General features: G+C 42.9%; 1 protein-coding gene across 8 annotated transcripts in view; it reads right to left on the minus strand.

Annotated features, from left to right (window-relative positions):
* MAPKAP1 (MAPK associated protein 1) overlaps positions 1-21,650 on the minus strand; it is a 238,696-nt gene that overhangs the window by 26,850 nt on the left and 190,196 nt on the right. For all 8 annotated transcript variants that reach the window (XM_077768234.1, XM_077768238.1, XM_077768233.1 and 5 more), the window contains 2 exons: positions 16,033-16,173; positions 353-490 (listed from right to left, as the gene is read on the minus strand). In XM_077768234.1, coding sequence (XP_077624360.1) covers positions 353-490; positions 16,033-16,173 — 279 coding nt within the window. The remainder of the gene's footprint in view (positions 1-352; positions 491-16,032; positions 16,174-21,650) is intronic.

Consider the following 21,650-nt stretch of genomic DNA (forward strand, 5'->3'; position numbering starts at 1 on the left):
AGTCCCCCACATGGGAAGAGGAAGGGAGCACAAAGTGAAACGAGGGCTCTGCGGAGTCAAATTCTCAGCAGGAACCTGCCCCCAGGCCCAGAGTCCCCAGGGCGGGGCTCCTGAGGTCAGGAGCCAGGGCTGTGAGGTTCTCTGCTGCCATCAAGACGGAACGGGATGGGGGCCCATGTCAGGCTCTGGGCACCATAATACAATCCTGTTTGATTAAAAGAAATTTCTGGTAATGAATTAAACAGACCCAAGGAAAAAAGGACACGGTGGCAATATATTCTCCTGGCACCCAGCACACAGAGGGGAAGAGGGGGAAGAGAGAAAGGAGACATAAATAAAAGGGACTACTCACTGGGGCTTTTTTCTTCAGCAAGGTCACAGGCACAGAGCAGGTCAGAATCGATTGAGATGGGTTTCTGCTTAATCCAAAACTTAGTGCTGGCTTTCTGATTCGTAACAGGGTCTATCTCTACTTTGTCTCCAGAGATACCTATAAGGCCGGGAGGGGGCGGGTAGGGGGAGGACAAAAAAGAAGCCACAAAAAGTGGAAGATGTAAGTGATTTCAGTGTAATCATTTGACCTGTTTTGTATATTTTAAATCAGATGTACAAGAGCTCTTCCTTAGGGCTTTGGGGAATGCCACTGGCTTAAGACAGCCATAAGGGGACTCCAAAGGGCACACAGAAGATGCATAGCCTGGTTTCTTGGGTGGGTGAGCTGGGGAGAGAAACCACCAAGAAGCATATAAAAAGCTATTAAGAAACATGCTGTTCTAGACGCACCACAGATACAATACAGGGTTCACCTGCATAGTTAACCCAACATTATACCTCCATATGGTAGTGGTAATGAAATAAACCGTAACATGAGATTCGTTTAAAAAACATTTCGATCAGTGGTCTTTTTTTTAATATACTAAAAATAGGAAAAATCTATCTTTTCCCTTCTCTGACACTAAATAATTATCCAAGCTCTACTGAGAGGAAGTCACAGGGGGATTAAAGGGTCTTTTAGATAAAACCTTCCAAGTTCAAGTCTTAGAGCTTTGCTTCAGTCTGCGGAGGTCACTGCTTCTCCAGCTTAGGGAGAAATAGCACTGGTGTGAGATTTATGCAACAAAGACTTTATAACAGGAATCCAGCATGTTAAAGACTGGCACTGCGGGTTTCCTCTTCAGACATAACCTACTGTATGGTGACTGGGGGCAAAGTTGTTGGGAGAACAAAGGTAATGCCAGGGATGAAAGGTGCCCTGGGATAACTGTGGCGACGCACAGCAATCACTCTCCCAGGGTTACTGAGCGGCGGCTGCTCAGCTTGACACGCGCGATCCAGGTTAGATGCTCGCTTTTTCCTCTTTGGCTGAAAACTGAGGAATCTGTTCATGGAGTGAGACAAAAACCTTCAATATGCCTTCCAGAGTGGGCCCCAGATAGAATCTTGAAAGTAATTAATATTTAAGGCCATAGTTTAAAGGTCAGGGCAAAGTGGACAAAGGCAAAATTAAGCAAAGATACAAGAGAAAATTAAAACCATCAAATGTACATCCTGTAACAAAAAGACAGTCAGAATTAACATGCTTCGTTCCATGGATCACCCTGAGAAATTTTTCAGTACAATGCGGAGAAAACTTAGTAGGCCACAGGAAAAAGCAGATAAAAGAAAGAGCTCAGTTAAAAAAGCAAACAACCCCTCCCCCCAAAACACAATGACTATAGTCTGTGAGCAAATTTAAAATTAAACAAAACAAAACAAAAAAACCAAACTGAACCAAAAAAACCAAATATAAAGAAAAACATCCTCGTGATAAGGTCTGCCACATACTCTTGTTTCTGTTTTATTTTATGAATAAAGAAATCCCAAAGAGCGTGGTCAGACAAAGGCAGGAGGCCCTACAGATAGACAGACAAAACTAGTCTGGTCTGCAGTCTTCAGAGATGATGTGGTACAGTTGCTTAACCCTGGTCATTACTGTGTGGTCTTTGGAAAAGATGAACTAGTATTTTTTTATTAATTGCATGCTGGAATTTGTCATTAGACATATTTCAGGAATACCATATTTCAATCAGGCATAATGTCATACGTCCAATGGACTCCGGCCGTTCAGGTTTGGATGATTCCAGGAGGGCGAGAAGGCATCAGGATACCGATTTTATTACATTTCACTTAAAATAGATTACGACTACCCAGTTACACTCTTCCCTCCAATTTGGTCATTAATTGTTAAAGATCTGGACATCTCTATAGTTCCCTGAGAGAAGAAAAGTACTTACACCATGGTTGTTGGGAGCAAGTGGTTTTTTTTTTTCTTTCTTTTTTTGACCCTCCTCCTTCTTATTTTGACATTTGTAACAGTCAAAACTGAGCAGAGCAAAATAAATGTGCATATCTCATATGTGGAATAGACCCTGCCCCACATTCCTTTCTCAGAAAGAGAGGAGGGGGGGAGATCAGCACCAGAGAGACACGGCTTTAAAATTTTGTTCTACAGCCTGCAACTCCTGAAGCCATAGTCAGTCAGTACTGTTAATGTACCTTGTTAATTTGATAGGATTTGTCAGGTAACTCCACTGGAAAATTATATAAAACTGTTCCAGATGAAAAGATGATAGTGACATGAATTAAAGTGATAGAACAATAGTGGAATATAAACCAGAAATGACACCCAAAGTGGCTGTTGATTTATTGCCGTACTGAGTTTGGTTCTGGGCTCCCATGTATATTAGTGCTACAAATCTGGGTCCATTTAGCAGAGGGATGCTCATACATACATCACCAGCTCCTGCTCCAAGCCAAGGTCACTCCCCATGGCATCAATCTTTTCAACAGAGCCTACTTCACAAAGCAGGACTTTTGTAACCATCTCAGATGTAACAGACTCTCGTCCTCTTTCATCTTTCTTTTATCATGTAAAGTACACTTTAACTTCTATTATTTTTATCTGCAAATTGTTACTGTATAGTTCATCCATTTCGGGCTGTATCTCTGCATCAATTGCCTACGCTCTGCACGACCACGAGAATGTTCTCCCAATGACGCCCTTTCCGGGGGTTATTGTGTAGTCACTGCTTGCAGAGGGGAACCCCAATTCTGGTGTTTGGGGATGAAGATGTGGGCGACTGAATGCAGTAGGTTCAAGATGGGCAGGCAGGTGGAACACCATTTAAACAACTGGTGTGTTCCAAAAAAGTTGCCTGTAAATCCAATTTTTTCCAAATCAAATCACATTTTCCCACTGACTTCTAGTTCCAGAGATACTTTATATTCATTTTGGATTGATCTGTAATTGGCAGGGGCTCCCAACACTTTAGTTTGAAGTTTCTCTGCCCTGCAAGCTTTCAGTCAGGTAGTTAATGATCTGTAAAACACTCGCCTGCCTAGAGGAGTCACTATTTAAAGGAACCGGTAGGGGGATCTTTCCTGATGGGAAAAATCCTTTTGTACATTAAATAATCTCACTGTACTTGAGATGTGCGTGAATCTCAGCTTCTTAAAGCGGGGCACGCAGCCCGCAGGAGCTGATCTGCACTTGCTGCACAAGTGACAACCCTCAGCTTCCACTCTGGCAGGCCCTGAGGTGGTCCAGCCTTGGAGCGCATTCTCTTCGGCGGACCCGGAACCAAATGCTGAGGCCAGTCTGCAGAATCCAGCCTGGAAGCAAACAGAGACCTCTTCTGTCCCTGCCTTGGGAGTCCAAGGTCTCCTTTTTTGCTGGAAGGAGGAGGCAGCCTGGTGGAGAGGAGGCCAGTTAAGGAGGCTGACCCCACAGTCCAGGCCAGGGGCAAAGAGGGGTGAATATTACCTGACACAAATATGTTATTAGTAAGGTTAGAAATCCTGTGTGCACGGATTCAAACCTCACAACACCCAGATCAAGTTGGTTACTATATTTATCCCTATTTTATAGATGAGAAAATGGAAAAGCAGGGAGGTTAAGTAACTTGCCCAAGATCGTACAGCTAAAAAGTGGCAAAGCTGGAATTTGGAGAAAGTCAGGAGATTTGGTTCCAGAATCTGTCCTCTCAGCCACCATGTTATTCTGCAAAACCTGTGCTTGGTGTTTTATATAACATGCTCCAGGAGAAGTGAAGGTGCTTGTCCAAGGTTGGGGAGCTTGGTCCAGTGCTCTGCACGGACTCATTCGGTTGAGTCCAGACGTAAAGAGACTTTTTTTTTTTTTTTTTTTTTTAAAGCCAGGAGGGTCAAGAAGGGAAGGGGAGAGAGAGAGAGAAAGAGAGAGAGAGAGAGAGAGAGAATCCCAGGCAGGCTTAACACAATCAGCACAGGGTCCGATGTGGTGCTAGAACCAACGAACCATGAGATTATGACCCGAGCTGAAGTTAAGAGTCAGATTCTTACCTGACTGAGCACCTCCAGTGTCTTTAAATTTTTATGAAGGAGCAAATAAACATTCAAATGTGCCAATAAATGCACACTTATTTTTGTTCAGACATGACAAACTGAAGCATGAAATCCTAGCAATAGTCTTCTTTATGACCAATGAGCATCGTTTTAATTTTGCTGGCTTAAGTTTTTGTGTAAGGGCATTGAAGGAAAGGCAGATGCATTCTTTAAAGTGTCGCTCACACAGTATGTGTAAGTAGTTCAAATTATAAACATGTGTCTGAGAAAACAAGGGAAGTTGGCTTTTGTGAAGTTTCCATTTCTCCAACTGAAATGGCCAACAGAGGAACACTTAATCCATCTGTGAAGGAATATGACACAACCATCAAAAATTATGTATAAGAAAAGCTTTGACTTGGAAAAATTCTTGTGAAGCTAAGTGAGAAGGACAGGAAAAATATTTATAGAAAAGGGATCAAAAGGATATGTTCCAGATGGGAACAGTGGTCAATTCTCGCTAGTAGGGTTAGGTCTTTTCCTTTTCTGTGTTTTTACAAAACAAAAATTGCACACTAAATAAAAACAAACATCAATTTAAGAGCTGACATTTTCTTGGTTTCTACTTCAGAATTCAGTACCCTTTCCCAACTTACAGTGAGGGGAAGGGAGTATGCTGAATCCTGTAACTAATGATCATGAAGGCAATCCTAAATGAAGACTCCTTCCAACTAGTAGTTCTCCAGCACCCACGAGGCTGGGCTGCTGGGAAGGGCTTCCGAGGCTGCATTATGGCCACCCTGGGGTCACTCCTGCAAACGCTGCCTGGCAGGGCTCCACCTGACCAGCTGTAGCAGGTGAGGAAGAGAGCATGAGGGCTGGCCCAGAGTGGATGGGTCAGCCCCTTCACTCAGAAATAAGGGAGGACACATGTCTCCTTTTACCAGCTCCCCTGCTACCCACCATCTATAGCCATCCGTCATGACCTTTTCATGCTCCCACTTCTGACAGCTTCCAGATACAGGGAGTCAAACTTCACTGGAAGCAAACTATCACGCCAACTGTCAAAGGTAGAAAACAATGCCTGATTGCTGTCCTACGTCAACGCCAGCATATAAATCCTTCCCTAACAAGACAGCTCAAAATAAACAAAAATGCAACTCTAATGTATACACAAAATTCTGGGAAAACTATTTGTCCAATCTATAGAGTTATCACAAGGAGACCCTCTTCTGTTTTAACTAACCAAAAAATTTCCATAAAAGGAAATTAGCACATATATCATCTTCTCCTAACAGACTGAGTATCTGCTTAGAGCAGTTCCTGTGCTGGGTCCTTTTGTGTAGATCAACTTACTGAGAGCTTACCACACTTCTATCAGGAAGCAGTAGGAGCCCATTTTATATTTAAAGGCAATAGTGCAGAGAGATTAGGGATAGGGACTTTAGAGTCACAGAGTTCTGTGTCTGAATATCAGTTTCCTTACTTGCTAATTATGGGACTTTGGGCAAGTTGCTATAAAATGGTGATGATAACAGAATCTACCTCCTGGGCTTTTGTGATTAAATAAGACTTGTAAAGTGCTTCTAATAGTGCTTCATATATCACTGGTGACCTACACCACTACTTCTCATGACTACTGTTATCAGGAGTTAGGCACTGGGCTAAGGGATGTGACACAGACCCAGCACTGAACGTCTGGACAGGGAGCACAAGCAGAGCTGGGAGGGATGTGAACAAGGGACCTGTTTGGCCCTAGTCTGGGGGCATTATCTCTGGGACCTGCTCTACATTGCAGCCTTAGAAGAACCAGAATCCAGAACGATTGTCTGGTTGAGGAAACCAATACCCTCCCCCTCATGTATCCTTGCAATAACCTCCCATCACCAAGTGTCATTGGCCACACTTCTACCCTGCAATCTGGAGTCCAGTTTGACACAAGGAAGACTGTTCTCACAACTGGAGTGAGGGAACCACTTGTGCGAGGGCAATCCGCCACCCCCCAGCCACCTGCTAGGTCTCTAGATCTTGATTTTGCCGGCACATTCCCATTAGTGTTGTCCTGGGTTAAGGTGCTTCTCCCTGGATAAGCCTGAGCTTCCTCCTCTGTGAAAGGGGGTAACAAAGTATCAGCTTCCAGGATGTCATGAAGATGGGGTGGCATAAGCATGTAAAAAACTCACCAGAGTGCTTGGCACATAATAAGCGCTCGGGGCACCTGGGTGGCTCAGTTGGTTAAGCGTCCGACTTAGGCTCAGGTCATGATCTCGCAGTCTGTGAGTTCGAGTTCTGTGTTGCGCTCTGTGCTGACAGCTCAGAGCCTGGAGCCTGCTTCAGATTCTGTGTCTCCTTCTCTCTCTGCCCCTCCCACACTCACACTCTGTCTGTTTCTCTCAAAAGTAAATAAACATTACAAAAGTTTTTAAAAAATTAATTAAGGGCACAATCAGTTCTTTTTTTTTTTTTTTAAATATTTTTATTTATTTCTAGGAGAGAGAGAGAGACAGCGTGAGCAGGGGAGGGTCAGAGAGAGAGGGAGACACAGACTCTGAAACAGGCTCCAGGCTCTGAGCTGGCAGTCAACACAGAGCCCGACGCGGGGCTCGAACCCACAAACCGCGAGACCATGACCCAAGCGAAAGTCGGACGCTTAACCGACTAAGCCACCCAGGCGCCCCGGGCGCAATCAGTTCTTAATAAGATTATTATTAGACATGAACTGCAGAAAGGTGAAATGATGTACTTAGGGTGAATCAAGTCACCCTAAATGGCAAAGCTGGGCTGAAGTCCAGGTCTATCTGACCAACTCTAGGTTGTGTCCCGACCAGCTTGCTGCTTCCTACTGTTGCAGAGGCACATGCTTGACTCTCAGGAGGCGTACCCTCCCCTAAGGCACACTTAAAATGCCCTTCTAAGAAGCTCCAGTTGGGCAAAAATTAGAGCATTTAATAGTCCATGCCTCAGTGTATTTCCTAGGTTGTTATCTATTTGTTCAGACATCACGAGCTCTGGTTCATTCATCAATTTCCTACAACTTTGAATCTAAGACCAGAAAAGCTCCACTGTTGTTAAATCCTGGTGTAGCTTTTTATACAATTCTACAATCCTCTTGTCTTCGGGCTACCTAGAGCCCGTGAAAGCCTGGAAAAGCCCCTGGGAGTGCCACTGAACAACTCTTTACTGGAGTGGATTGTGCTGAATCCACACAGCCAATCGATAGCATCCACAGAGCATTCAGGGAAGTCTTTGAAACTTGCCTGAATTTACACACAGGATCAGATACAAAGGCTGTTTGGGCTTAATGAGACCTCAGAGATCACCTAGTCTGGGGCTTTCATTCTCCATATGAAGAAATTGAGGCTCAGGGTGGGGATATGACTTGTCTGATGTCACCCATTAATGACAGAGCTATACTCATAATTCACATCCCCAGACTATCAGGCCAGGGTTTAAACAGACCACATCTCCTGTCTCAATGCATCAAGTTTATATAGTGGGTATATTCACATCGTGATCAAATGCATTACAGTATAAAAAGCACTGTCTCCCTTAGGGACCCAAAATAGATAACAACATCATATTTTAGCCACAACTATAATAAGACCCAGTAGAGCTTTACGTTCTTGAGATCAAGTGGGGTCCTGGGCCCCAGAATCACTGGTCCATTCAAGGGCTAATCATCTGAAACCTTTTAGGAACCACAGCTAAGAGCTGCCAATTCCAATGTGTGGTCAGTTAGGGACTCGGTGACAAGCTGAGTGTGCTTGACTAGGCCTTTATCCTTGGAATGAAAACTAAGGGGTGGCCTGAATAGGAATGAGACCATGAATGTACAGCTGCACACAGCACAGCATCGGCACAAAGGTGGAGCTTACTGGATGAGGCCCGGGACTGGTCACCCAGTAACTCCTGTCCCTGCATGAGGACTAAGCTCTCTCTGTTAAGAAGGCATTTACAAAGATTTTGTATTAGTGGAGTGAGATTCCCAAACTAAATATTTTCCTGGCAAGCAGATGCTTCAGGTGAGCTTTCAGCATCAGTTAGGAAGCAGTATGCCATTTCCTAATAGCATCTGTGATATCACCTGTAGACTGGGGAAAGACCAGATCTTTCTCATGTTCGGGCCCTGGTACAATGTTGGAGCTCAAGTGCCAAGGTTGAGGGCGTGGTAAAAGGAATACAGAACTTGGATGGACACTCCATTATCCTATTCCCATTAATTTCATTATGTCAATGGCTCTCACCTTTTTCCAGCTCTCAAAGCTTTCTCAACCATCTAAGGAACCTCAAAAATTGTCATTAGAGCCCTGGAATACTCAACAGGTATTCTCAAAAGGGCAGATCTGGGAGCAAGGAATTAGAGGAAGGTACACAGTGAGAAAAAAACCCTGAGAGCTTCTGACATTTCCTAGCAGGGGAATCTTCCCTCAACCCAATTACTGCACTAAGCACTAATGTGGTAAAAAAAAAAATTTTTTTTTTTTTTTCTGGAGGCAGTCTTGATAGTATTTGTCCTGCTATTTCATAAGCTCATTAGTACTTGTTAAACTCTATTCCAAATTTTGGTTCAGAAAATGTTGTCAAAACAGGGACAAAACAATCACATGATACTAGAATTTCCCTCCTCAAATTACTCAATGGGCACAGGGATTTTGGAGCTAAGTGTAATGAATCTCTTATGATCATTTTCATGTATCTGAATGAAGGATGCAATCTCCTTAGTATTCAGTAAGAAAATGAAACAGAAATAGGAGGGAAAATCAATCCACTTGTGCTAAGAACCTGCATTTCCAGAGTATTACTCAAACTATACTCCACAGGTGCCCCAAGTGAAAAATAACAGGGGCAAATATTTTATTCACAGAGCCACATAGAATATCAGTGAGCTCAAGGAATAAGAAAGAAAAAAAAAAGTGCACGCCACAGCTGTTTGCTTTCCCTCACTCAGTCTTGTGTTATTAATGTGCTTCTAAAGTTTGCATATTGTATATTAAAAAATCGCACTGTAATGAAGTCCTCCTTGAGTGTTGGCTTGTAGGTATTGACCAGGGGTTAAACAGGAACAGATAAACCAGGTTAGACAATGGATGACAAATATGCTGCCTCTCATCATGCTCAGGCTCAGGGCAGGCATTTTTAATCAATCACAGAGTTTCTTTATGTTGCCCTCAGACACAGCTCCGGATGCTGCCTCAGCATAATGCTCTGGGCAGCCATTACAAACTTGATTGGAGTCAGTTTATGAGATGAAACCTCTTTGCCTTCTCTATGATATGTGCTATTGTACTTGATACTTTTGATAAATAACTACTATGATCACAAGTGTTATGATTATACATATGGATTGTTTTATGAAGAGATAGTGGAGGTAACCATGGAATCTTTCAGAGAGATTATTTTACGATACAGTCTTTATCCATAAATCCTATAAAGAATCTGTATATCTTATACAGAATGATGTTAGGTCATATATGCAATTATGACATGGATGGAATTCACAGTATATTACAGATTCAGAAACCTATACCTTTGGTGCCATGGGGGGTGGGGGGAAGGTCTATACTGACAAATGATAAAGGGAAGGCATCAAGTTAGCACAGTGGCACAACTATCAAAGCACTTCTCAGCCTAAAACACTATATGGGGGACTCCGAGTTGACCTCCCAAGTAAAAATAAGCTGCGGACATAGAGATAAGGGGCAAGAAGGTCCTCTGGATACTGAGATGTTGTATTTACCAAACCCCATAATTAAGGGGAGATTCTTACTAGCAGGCCTGGGATGAGATCAGGGACTTGGTGATTCTGATATGCAGTCAGAGTTGCAATCACTGCTCTGAGGTACTATGTAAATAAGAGGTATACAATGGTGGTATCTTGGTCTTCTCTGCTTTGTTTCTTATATGGGTTTCTGGCAGTCTCTTGACTAGTGCATCACAATTCAGTTTCTACCAGGCAGCCAACAAATACTTACTGATAGTATACTATGGGCGTCCTAGATCCCGGCTGGCATTCACCACCTGATCCTTTTAGTCTGATTTTCTCTAAACCCATTTCAAGCTCTCAGCCTTGGCATTTTTGGCCACACATGTCCTAGTGACCAGAGGATCAGGCACACAGGATTAGTCATATGGGAGATCACGTTGGTGGAAATGAACTCAACTTGGTATAAGCTCAAGCAAGGCCTACACTTAAGGGGATCTGTACTTTTGGGCCCAGCACAGAGAGGAAGCAGACAAGATGAAATATTCCAAGGACATTTTCAAGGAATAGAGGAATGGTTAGGCATGATGGTTTTGTGTGGTAAACTTTCTAGGCTGGGAGAACAGGGATGGTGAATGGATTACAACTTAAGAACCAACTTCAGGGGTGCCTGGGTGGCTTGGTCAGTTAAGCGTCCAACTCTTGGTTTCAGCTCGTCATGATCTCATGGTTTGTGGGTTTGAGCCCTATGTCGGGATCCATACTGACAGTGCAGAGCCTGTTTGGGATTCTCTCCCTCTCTCTATTTATTAAATAAACATTAAAAAAAAAAAAAAAAGAACCAGCTTCAACTGACTAGGAAGGGTTGCTTATAGGGTTGTGTTAGAAATGATTCTGAGGTCAGGTCTGGGCCCAGAGGGAAGGGCAGTGACTGACTGATGATGTGAACACAGGATGGAACAGCAGCGTGCATGCTACACTCACACTGACCCCCAGATGCTACGGGATGGGGAAGAGTGAGGATGTGCAGAATTTCTGGAACTGGCCAACTACAAGTAATCACTTCCTTTGTGAAGGCAAGTTATTAATGACCGAGGCATCCACGGCTTGATGGATTGGGTTTGTTGTATGGGACTGGGCTTCAGTCCCAGTTCTGTTACTGGGACTGGATATTCCACTGTATATCCTGATGGCTGGGAAAGGGGGAGGAAAAGAAAGTTAGTGCTTATTAAGTAATAGCTATGTGCCAGTAAACACTAAATTCTCCATATGCATCACATTACTTCATTTACTCCTCCAAGCCTTGGTTTTTTGTTATGAAATGAGAGTAACATCATCATTGTTCTGTGTGGATTAAATAAGGTGATGGGGTGAGAGTTCACTGTGCACTGCAAACTGTCCTAGAGCTAAAGAGCATTAGTGCAATGACAATTTGCATTCAAGGCATAATATAGTAGTTAGGTGCAGGACTAAGCCTTAGACAGTCTTAGATTCTGATCTCAGCTTCATTACCTGATGAGTAACTGCTCCCTATACCCTAGTTTCCTGATATAAAACAATGGAGATAATATCAGTACTATCCAGTAACAGTGATATGATTATAGGAGACAGTGAATTTAAGAGTGATCAGTGAAGTGCCTGGCACATAGTAAACACTTAATAAATAACTGCCTTTAAAAATTGTAATTCTCGGGCGCTTGGGTGGCTCAATCATTAAGCATCTGACTTCAGCTCAGGTCATGATCTCACGGTTTGTGGGTTCAAGCTCTGCCATCAGGCTCTGTGCTGACAGTGTAGAGCCTGCTTGGGATTCTTTCTCTCTCCTCTTTCTGCTCTTCCCCAACTCGTGCTTTTTATCTCTCAAAATAAATAAATAAACTTTAAAAATTGTAATTCTTCTTGCTAATATTATTTAAAAAGATCAGTCTTTGCCACAGATTTCACTACTGTTTTTCCAATAAAGTTTTCCAATCACAGAAAAGTCTGGTGGAAAATCAGCTGAAGTTTGGGACTTGCAGATCCAAGTTTGCGTCCCTCCTCGCCTGACTTTCTCAGAAGCAGATGGCAGATGGTACAAACGGGAGCATGGGCCACGACTACCCGATGGGGAGACAAGCAGCTGCGAAGGCACGGTGGAGCTTGGACATTGTGATCGCTGCCGCGTGCTCCTGCGTGCCACTGACGCAGAGTGGACGGGGAGTTTTCTGTGCAATCAGCAGGGCTGCTGGGGAAAGGCCGCACACAGACACTTACCACTTAGAAGAACTTGCCACAGGGGGCAAGTGAAATCTCTGCTCTGGCTGACACAGGATGGATGAGCGGAGGAGACCATCCATCAGTGTCAGGAAAGATCTGAAGCACCTGGCTAGTCAGTTGAAATAAAATAAATTATTTACTGATCTCAGAATCCAGCTGCTCACTCAAATGCTCATAAAAGGTGTGCTGTTTGCTGCCCTGTCCTTTACAGTAGAGTCAGTTTCGGAAAGAAAGAATTCCTGGATTACTCTGCAGGTTTTTGTCGTTACTGTTAAAATGAAAGGGTGTCACCTGCTTTGCAAGGAGGCAGAGGGAGTCTGAAGTTACAGAACTCATCTACATGGCAATAGGAAATGAGTTTATTCTCTGCATGGTATAGTATTCACAGGCAGAGTTTGTGTAATTGTCACAAAATTCCTTAGGACTAATTAATGAAGTTTCTGTTCATAATGCTACAGACTGAGCATAGATTCATCACTGAAACAAATATTCTGACATCTGACTGTTTAGAAGCCATGACTCTCCACCAGAGGGCACCATGTGTACCACTGGAAACTTCCAGAGGTGATTGGGACCTGGCCTCTAGTCACACTTCTAAGAACCCCTGCTCCCGGGAGAGATATCCTCATCACTGTCATCATCCACTTCTACTTGACAAGTCTCCTCCACTGTAGCTACAAGTGAAACTCTGCCAACAGAGTCACTACCTAATCTAAGTGATCTGGTTAATTTCAAGATGGTAGACTTGGACAGAAAGCAACAGGCAAAATAAATAATGGTAACGATAATAACAACAGCACTAAGATGAGCCTCCTTTCAGAGTACAGCTTCTCTGGGCCACTTTTATTCAACCTTGAAAGGTAAACATTAGAGTTCCCACTTTGCAGATGACAAAAACTGAGCCTGAAAAGGGACTTGCCCAAGGTGACACTGCAGGTAAGCGGTAATGCTGGGATTTAAACCCAATCCTGACTACAGAGCTAGGGCTCTTTCCACAGATCCTTTTGTGGGCTTTTTCTTTTAAATTAATATACATGTCAGAGTCTAATGAATTAAAGTTTGGCTTTTTTGCCTTTGGAAAAAAAAAAAGTGAGGGAAAGAAGCCCACGATCTTGGTACTCTTTCCAAAGCACTGCTTTTTTACCTTGGGGATTGGTGGATTTACTGTATGTCCACCTGGGAAAATCCCTGTCTTGTAGGTGGACCTCTGTCTTGGCCGCAGTCTGGCTACTTGCTGGCTCCTTAAAATCAGACACTCTCCTTTGTTACTGGGAAGGTACTGTAGGCAAACCCAAACTAGATGTCTGAGTAGTGTTCTTATTTTAGTAAACTTTTAATTGAAAATATACCAACAGAAAGTGCATGAGTTGTAAAAGTGTCTATAACTTGATTTTTTTGATGTTTTTATTTATTTTTGAGAGCCAGAGAGAGAGACAGAATCCAAAGCAGGCCCCAGGGGCTCTGAGCTGCAGCACAGAGCCTGACACAGGGCTCGAACTCATGAACAACGAGAACATGACCTGAGATGAAGTCGGAAGCTCAAGTGACTGAGCCACCAGGCGCCCCCATATAACTTGATTTTTCTCAGAGTCTATATACCCATGTAATTGGTACCCAGATCAAGGAGCAGAACCTTCCCAGCATCCCAGTCTCCCCTGCAGTCACTACAGCCTCCTTTCCCCACGGGATGACCACCTTCATTACTCCTGCCTAGCAGGTGACTGTGTATTTTTGGAAGGCAGCTACGCTCACCACCCTGGCACTGACACTATTTTTGTGTATTTTTGAATGGTATATAGTGGAATAATACAGTATGTACTCACCCTCCCTTTTTTTGAATCTGGCTTCTGTTTGAGGAGCCTCATTATTTTTATTTCTATAAGAAGTACCAGGAAAAGCAGCCCCAGGAAGAAAAACACCAAAGAATTTTATGTTTTAAAAATCGAAATTAAATAAGTAATTTTTTTTACCACTTAGATATTTAGCTTTTGGTGTTTTTTTGGGGGGGGAGGGGTAAGGAGGCAGAAATAGGTCTAGAAAGAGGAAAAAAAGGTGGGTTCTATGTTTTGGTTCAAAGTTACTGGGTGCTAATCCATCTAGTTAGTCTGTTAGAATCACCATCATCTTAGCATGAGCAGCTGGTGTTTACTGAGGACTTGCTATGTGCCAGGTGTTTTTCTAAGTATTGTGCATGTGTGATGTCATTTCATCCCTGTAAGTACATCTATGAGACAGGGACTATTATCCTCACTTTATAAATGACGAAACAGAGGCTCTGAATCATTTGCCTGTGGTGACACAGCAAATGAATGAGCCAGGGTTTGAACCCAGGCCTCTAGCTCTGGAGTCTGTCCACCGCCCTGCCTACCCACTACCAGCTCTCCTTTACAGGGGGCCTACCGCCCGCCAGGCCTGTGCTACGAGCTTCATGTGGCCTAATTTGCTCCCCAAGGCCATCCTAAGAAGTTGGTGCTACTGATACTCCCATTTAGACCAAATGGAATTGAGGCTCAGAAAGACGAAGGCACTTGCCTGACACAGCTGGCTACTGACAGAGCCACAATTCAGAGCTTTGCGCATCTGACGGTCCTCTCTTACCTACTAAGCTGTACTGTCAGGATGTTTCAGGTTCCAGTCAGTCAGGCTGGGAAGGAGTATTTGAAGAGATTTCTGAGGCTTATTACAAATTAGCCAGACTAACGCCAGCATTACAAAAGACTTTATTATGAGACACACACAGAGCGTTTGTGAGAAACCTAGAATCAGGGGGCTTCAGAGTTGAAGTGCAAACCTCTTCCCTTCACACCCAAGCAAACGAGGCCTGGGACAGGGTGGGGTGGCAGAGGCATGTGGCAGAGCCAGGTCTGCTCCCTGCCTAAGCCCGGCACCCATGCCTGCACCCCGCTCACCCCAGTGTCCTTTCTTAGGGAGCAGGTGCACTTTAGCTGGCCAGACCAGGGTTCTGTTCCTGACACTGCCATCTACCTTCCTGCTGTGTGAGCTTGGGCATGAGATGTCCGTCACCTCTCTGCCTTGTTTACCTCCTTTGTTAGATGGGGAAGGTACACATACCCACTTTCTAGGTAGTTCCATAGAGTATGTAAAGCACTGAGCACAGTGTTTAACACACAGCAGACACCTATAAATGGCAGCCATGATGATGATGATGATGATGATGATGATGATGATGTGATATTATGTTGACCACTATGAGACTTATACTTTTGTTATGTGTAAGTCAAAACAGAAATACAGCCTTAATTGGAACAGATTAATCCCAAATGTTAATTGAAAGTTCTGGATTATTTGGTGAGGATCCAAATATAACTTCTGAGATCATTAAAAAGCTTCCTGAATAAAGGCATGAATGAATAAGCAATGAATTCACCTGAGTTAAAAAAGGCAAGTGGCAATGCTACAAAGCACTTCTAAGGATAGCATGTAGAAAATTACAGAATGAAAAGATTTATGGAACTTCACAGAAGTCAATCAGTTTGAAAAGAGTCTCAAGTTAGTTCTATTTCTAATCTTCTGCTTCATAAAAAAGAAGACAAGACAGAGCACTCAGGTGGGAAAAAGGAGGTACTTTATATTTCACTGTTTAAACATTTTCTCTGAAAACAAATTACCGTTAGTCATTCAGGTCACATAAAAGTAGGATGTTGCTTCTTTCCCGGTTTCTACACTGACCACTGATACAAAAGGTTCAGTCCATCATTGGTTCATGCACTTACCTAACTGGACATCGGTTGTGAATCGCAGTCTGTGGATCATGCTGACTTTGAATGACTTGTAATGGTGGCTGCTAAGCATGTCCTGTACTGTGGCTATGTCAATTTGTGAATCTTCCTCAAAAACTCCGTCTGCCCTTGAACCTGGGGAGGAAAAAGCAGTTTAACACATAAAGATACATGAGGCTTGGCAAATGGTGTCTGCTTAAAATGCTTTGGGATAAATTAAAATAATATGGGCTATTTAATTTAGAGAAGAAAAGGCTGAGCGATGACTTAATAATGCCATTCCAGTAAACAGAGAATGGTAACATATTCATCATTCAACAATTAATTCCGCAAACACTGCCTATTCTATGGCAGGCCCTTGGCTGGGCAGCAGGAGAGAAAAACTGCTGCTCGCCAGAAGCTCTCCGTCTCCATGAGAGTTAAAACCTCAGAAGCATGGGTGGTCATACTTCTTGTTTCTTTTCTGAATAATTTTTCCGATCATAAAAGTAATCCGTGCTCTTGAAGAAATCTTGTGCTTTCCAAGATTCTCAGACCGTGTGTTCATCAGCTTCCCATCTTGCACCCTATAGTCTCCAAGGGTGAGAGCACGAGCCTGCTCACTCTTGGACGGGTGGAACAGTGTTCCCATGGGCCTTCTGGCCACGAAGCTCTCCCTGCAATCCAGCCACCACAGGACTGTCTGATTCATAAAGCTTTCTAAGGCTTAGATAATTTGTTTCGTGAGAGCTTCATGCATGCTCAGGACCCTGAGAGGTATACTGGGGATAAGTAAGAAGGTGGGTGCTCAAAAATCTTGCCTGGCTTCCCATGGCCTCCTGAATGAGGTGCTCTTTTCAGCCAAGCAATCAAGGCTGTCCATAATCTGGCTGAAATGTAATGTTTCAATTTTACTTATTATTTCTCAGACATACCTTCTCTCAGCTCTTCCCAAACTCCTCAGACTGCACACAAGACCAGGTTTTTCTACTGCTGGGCCTTTGTTCAGGTGGTAGCCTTTTAATCTTACCCTGGACTTGTCAAAACTCCACCCAAGGCAGCTCCTGAATTCCACAGCAATTGGAGTTGTGAATCCTGGTTATACTGGACTTGGGGGCCAGACAGACCTGGGCTCAATTCCTACCTTTGCCTCTAACTTGCTAGATGATTTTGGTCAAGTGACTTTAATCTCTCTGAGCCCCAGTTTTTACCATGCACAGAATGTCAAAATGTATTTAAAGAATCTAACCATAATACACTTACTAAATAGCAGTCATGATTGTTTTCATTCTACCATCAGAGAGGACCACATTCAATCTTGCATTAGAATTGTTGGAGTGGTTGCTCTGGCCTAATCTGGAAGCTTTCTGATGGTCTGTAAAGTTTCTCATTCATCTCTGTATCATTTACAAGCAGTGCAGGCAACCAGTATGCCCTCGCTAAATTGTGCTAAATAAATAAATAAATGAATAATACATAAAGAACCAGTGCGTCTGAGTGCTTACTATACATCAGGCATGGTGCTAAGCACTTCACACATGCACTTAAGCCTCATGACAACCTGGTGGGTACTAATTTTCTACATTATACAGATGAGAAATCTCAGGCTTTGAGAGGTAAAGTCATGTGCCCGAGTCCACACTAAGCAAAGCTAAATTATCTCCCATTCCCCAGTTTAAAATGTGGTCTGAAGGTGCGGCTGCTGGTACCATTCACCAGTGGGAGGGAAGCACCTGTGTGGCAGAGGCCAACCAGAGCTGGGTGCCCTAAGCCTTGTGTTGAACACCCAGAGATGGCTTCGCAGAGAAACCCAAAGAGAATTCCTAGGGACAGAGTTGGAGGAATGGAAAACTCTAGATTTGAGTATATAATGGGAAAATTCTGTTACATAACTGGCAGCCTGACAATTACATGCTTTTCCTTCCCACAGTTATTGTTTACAGGGTAAGCTTTAAGTCAAAGTTGGTTTCTGATGCCTTCACACTGAACACCTTTATTAGGAACAGTGCATTTGATTTCCAAACACTACAGTTATTCCCAGCTTGGACCACTCTAGCACCTACAATAATGCTCCCCCCTGAGTGAGGATGCAGCCTCTCCCTTAATGGGCCATTCACTGACTGCCTGTGACACAGTCCCATCTTTGAGCATCTGTACTTATTATACTGTACTCTCTGCCCAGGTCCCCCTTCTCCCACTTCACTCTCTCCTGACCTATTCCTCCAGGTGTCCTGCCTATTTTTCCTGAAGAATGTAGCTCAAGTGACATTTCAGGGAAAGCTTCCCTGGGTCTAGCTCATCTCCCTTTAGCACTGCACCTGGCATTTTTCTGCAGAATGCTGTCACAGCCAGTCATTTATCTGTCTGTGCCACTGGACTGTAAACCCCAAGAGAGCAGGCAGAGTGACTGCTTGACTCACCATTACAGCCTAGACCCTGCTAGTGTCACCATGCCAGGATAAAGCAAGTGCTCAATAAAAATGTACTCATGAACATCAGCTGACACGGCCACAGGACGGTGAGAATCAGAGGGGCTGAGCGACTTAGCCAACATCACATCGCGAGGACCAGAGCTGCACTCATCATCTGTGAGGGCCAGTAGGTAGCCTCATTGCGTTTCTTTGGGACATCTGTAATTTTGGACAGAAATGCCATCATTGCGAACATGTCTGTCTTCTGGGTAATGTCCATATTTTAAACCAAGAGGCTGGCTAGAATTTATAGAGATTCAAATAATCATTCACTCTCCCCAATATACACTCTCCTGAGACAGAACTGCAAAGATGTGTTTATTTTTATTTTTAGAACCTTTTATATATGACAGCTGTGGAGAATTTTTGGTGAAATATTAAAATCCTTTCATGTTTTAAAAATCAGTTAAAGTCATCTGATCTGAGAAAATGCCATTATTAGATATGGCTTAGCTTAAGAACTTCTGTTTTCTTTACTAATTAGTATTTTCTAAATATTGTAGGTATTTGATTTGGAAAGAGGTAACAGCTCATTATGCTAAAATGCCAATTACTAAAAAAAAACCAAAAAACCCACACTTAAGAGTTTTACATTTTATGATGTTGGATTAAAACCAATTTAAAAATTACTATAACGTGACATATAATTTTTTACTGAGCAATTTCAATGCCAGCTGCTAATAAAGCATCTTAGCTGTAAATGATAATTCAGATGCTTTTAGATAAAGTGGTGCATAAATATGGCTGGAAATTGATTTAGCTTCTTACAGAAGCTACTGAAGAATGACATATTTTGTTTAATACACCAGCTAATGTAGTCCTAAAAGCTCAAACAAGTGCCAGTTTTCACTCCTAAATTTGCTGGGGGAGATTAATGAAAACTTTATATTTTGCTGAAATGTTAATAATGGGCAGATGAGATGATAGGATTTTAGTAGAGGTCTTAAACCTATGGAATAACCAGCAAGCCTTGTCAATTTCTTTATATTAATTTTGTCCAAGACTTATATAGCTGGAGCTGGCTCAACACACTAATGCTTCTTGCATTGACCTACTACTCTCTAACAGTGTAAATTCATATCCCATTTGAGGATTTAGGCCCCCCTGTTACTTGGGTAAGTTCTGAGCCTTGTCCCAGATGATAAGGGGTGTGTTTGCTTTTATGATTAGAAGGGCAACAGCACCTGGGGAAGTAGGAAAGAAAGGAACAGCCCTGCACTCATCTCAGTACGTGCTGCTCACCCCCAAGCAGGTCATATACTGAACACGAACAACTTCTGTTCTTGGGGTTATAGAGCTCAGGAGTGTTGCCGCTCGGAGGGGGCATGTCTGTGTGTCCAGATCAGTCAGCCATCTGACCTGCATCTACTGTCCCCGTGTCAGCAGTATGCTAGACTATGGAAGCACACTGGTGAGGATAATGCAGGGTTCCTGATCTTTAGGAGCTTACAAACTTGCTACAGAGCACAAAATAGTACAAGGCAGAGAGAAGTACCCACTAAATGGTGCATATGACAGGCATTTTATATCTAAAGACAAACATGTGAAGCAGAGCATTACACCAAAAACATGTTTTTGGACCAGAAAAGTTTAGACTTTGCATGTATACCTTTACTGTTCGTATCCTTCTAGAAAGGAGTGAACCCAACCATATATCGGCACTATATCATTCTCATATTAAAATTATTACTATATATCAACTTCACATTTAAAAACCCACTTCTGTTCAAGAGAACACATTTTTATCTACTCCAAGTAAAAAGCTGGGAGAACCAGAATGTCTTAAAAAAAAATAAACATATTAAAAAAAAAAAACACTCCCAAACTGTTAATTTAATTGAAACATAACCCTTTGGTATTTCGTTAAATTAGCAATTAAAAAGGTCACAAGCAATTAAATGAAACAAAAGCCACACTGTGTTCATCTACATTAATGCTGAACTGGGTCTCCTCCTGAATGACAAGATAAATTGTAATGGTGCCTTCAAAGACTTCACAATGTATTTTGTCAAAGTCGGGAGTGTTAATGTCTCTATGTGCCATGGATTACCATAATGTATCGTGTCAAAACGCCCAAGCTGCAATAACTCAAAGATGTATTGTGATAGATCAAATTTTGGGGTGGGGCCTAGAAGTGCCTTGAGCACCAGATGGACTGACACCAGGCTCGGAAGAATGACAGAGAGCCCATTTGCAATTTGCAAAGGTCTAAGGAGCAAAATCTACGAGGGGAAGGAGCCTAGCTATCTGGGGAAGGAATCGGGAAGGAGGAAACAGGAATGGTATCTATCTTAATAGCAAAACCAGGCCAGGGCAAGAAGGGACAGAGGGAAGCCAAGAAAAGAGGAAAGTGGAGGCAAGCAAAGTCTAGGGCCTGCGGGGAAGAAAGAGGAGGTGCTGAGAGAGCCAAGGGCTGGGAAATAGCCTTGGAGCTTAAAAACACTGGAAAGAAACCAGAACACAGAGTTCAGAGATGTAGGTTCAAATCCTAACTCTGACATCAAAGGTCAAGAGTAGGTCAAAGAACACTGGAGTCCGTGTTCTTTCTGCTGTGCTTCTCCTTCCCCTCCCACCTCACTGCATTCCTACAAGAGCAGCAAGGAGAGACACCGGGTACGTAGCTGTAAACTACAAATCAGTGGTTCTCAAGTGCAGTCCAGGACCCACGGGAGGGAGTGATCCCCGAGAAGCATTCCACAGGGCCATAAGCTCAATACCATTTTTATAATATTAACAGTAAGATATTATTTGCCTTTTCATGCCTATTATCCTACAAGAGCACAAAGTAATAATAAATGCACAAGTTTATTGATATGGTTCTGATTCCACATTGCAACTACCCTTTAAGAATCAATCATTTGAGTTTTGGTATATTAATGAAAATTAATACCCACTATTGTCTGAAAAGGCTACTGAAACACACTTCCCTTTTCCAACCACATATCTATGTTAGGCCAACTTTTCTTCATATACCACAATTGGAAGAATGTATTATAGCAGACTGAATGCAACAGACATGGAAATCAAGATGTCTTCTCTAAGATACTACAGAAGTTTGCAAAAATATAAAACAGTGCCCACTGGTTCAGGTAATTAGCCAAGAATTTATCTTCCTGATGGAACAAAAATAAATACTCTTCAGAGAAAGAAAATGGAAAACCA

The sequence above is a fragment of the Crocuta crocuta genome, unplaced genomic scaffold (genome assembly GCF_008692635.1).
Source record: "Crocuta crocuta isolate KB4526 unplaced genomic scaffold, BGI_CrCroc_1.0 scaffold35, whole genome shotgun sequence".
Lineage (NCBI taxonomy): Eukaryota > Metazoa > Chordata > Mammalia > Carnivora > Hyaenidae > Crocuta > Crocuta crocuta.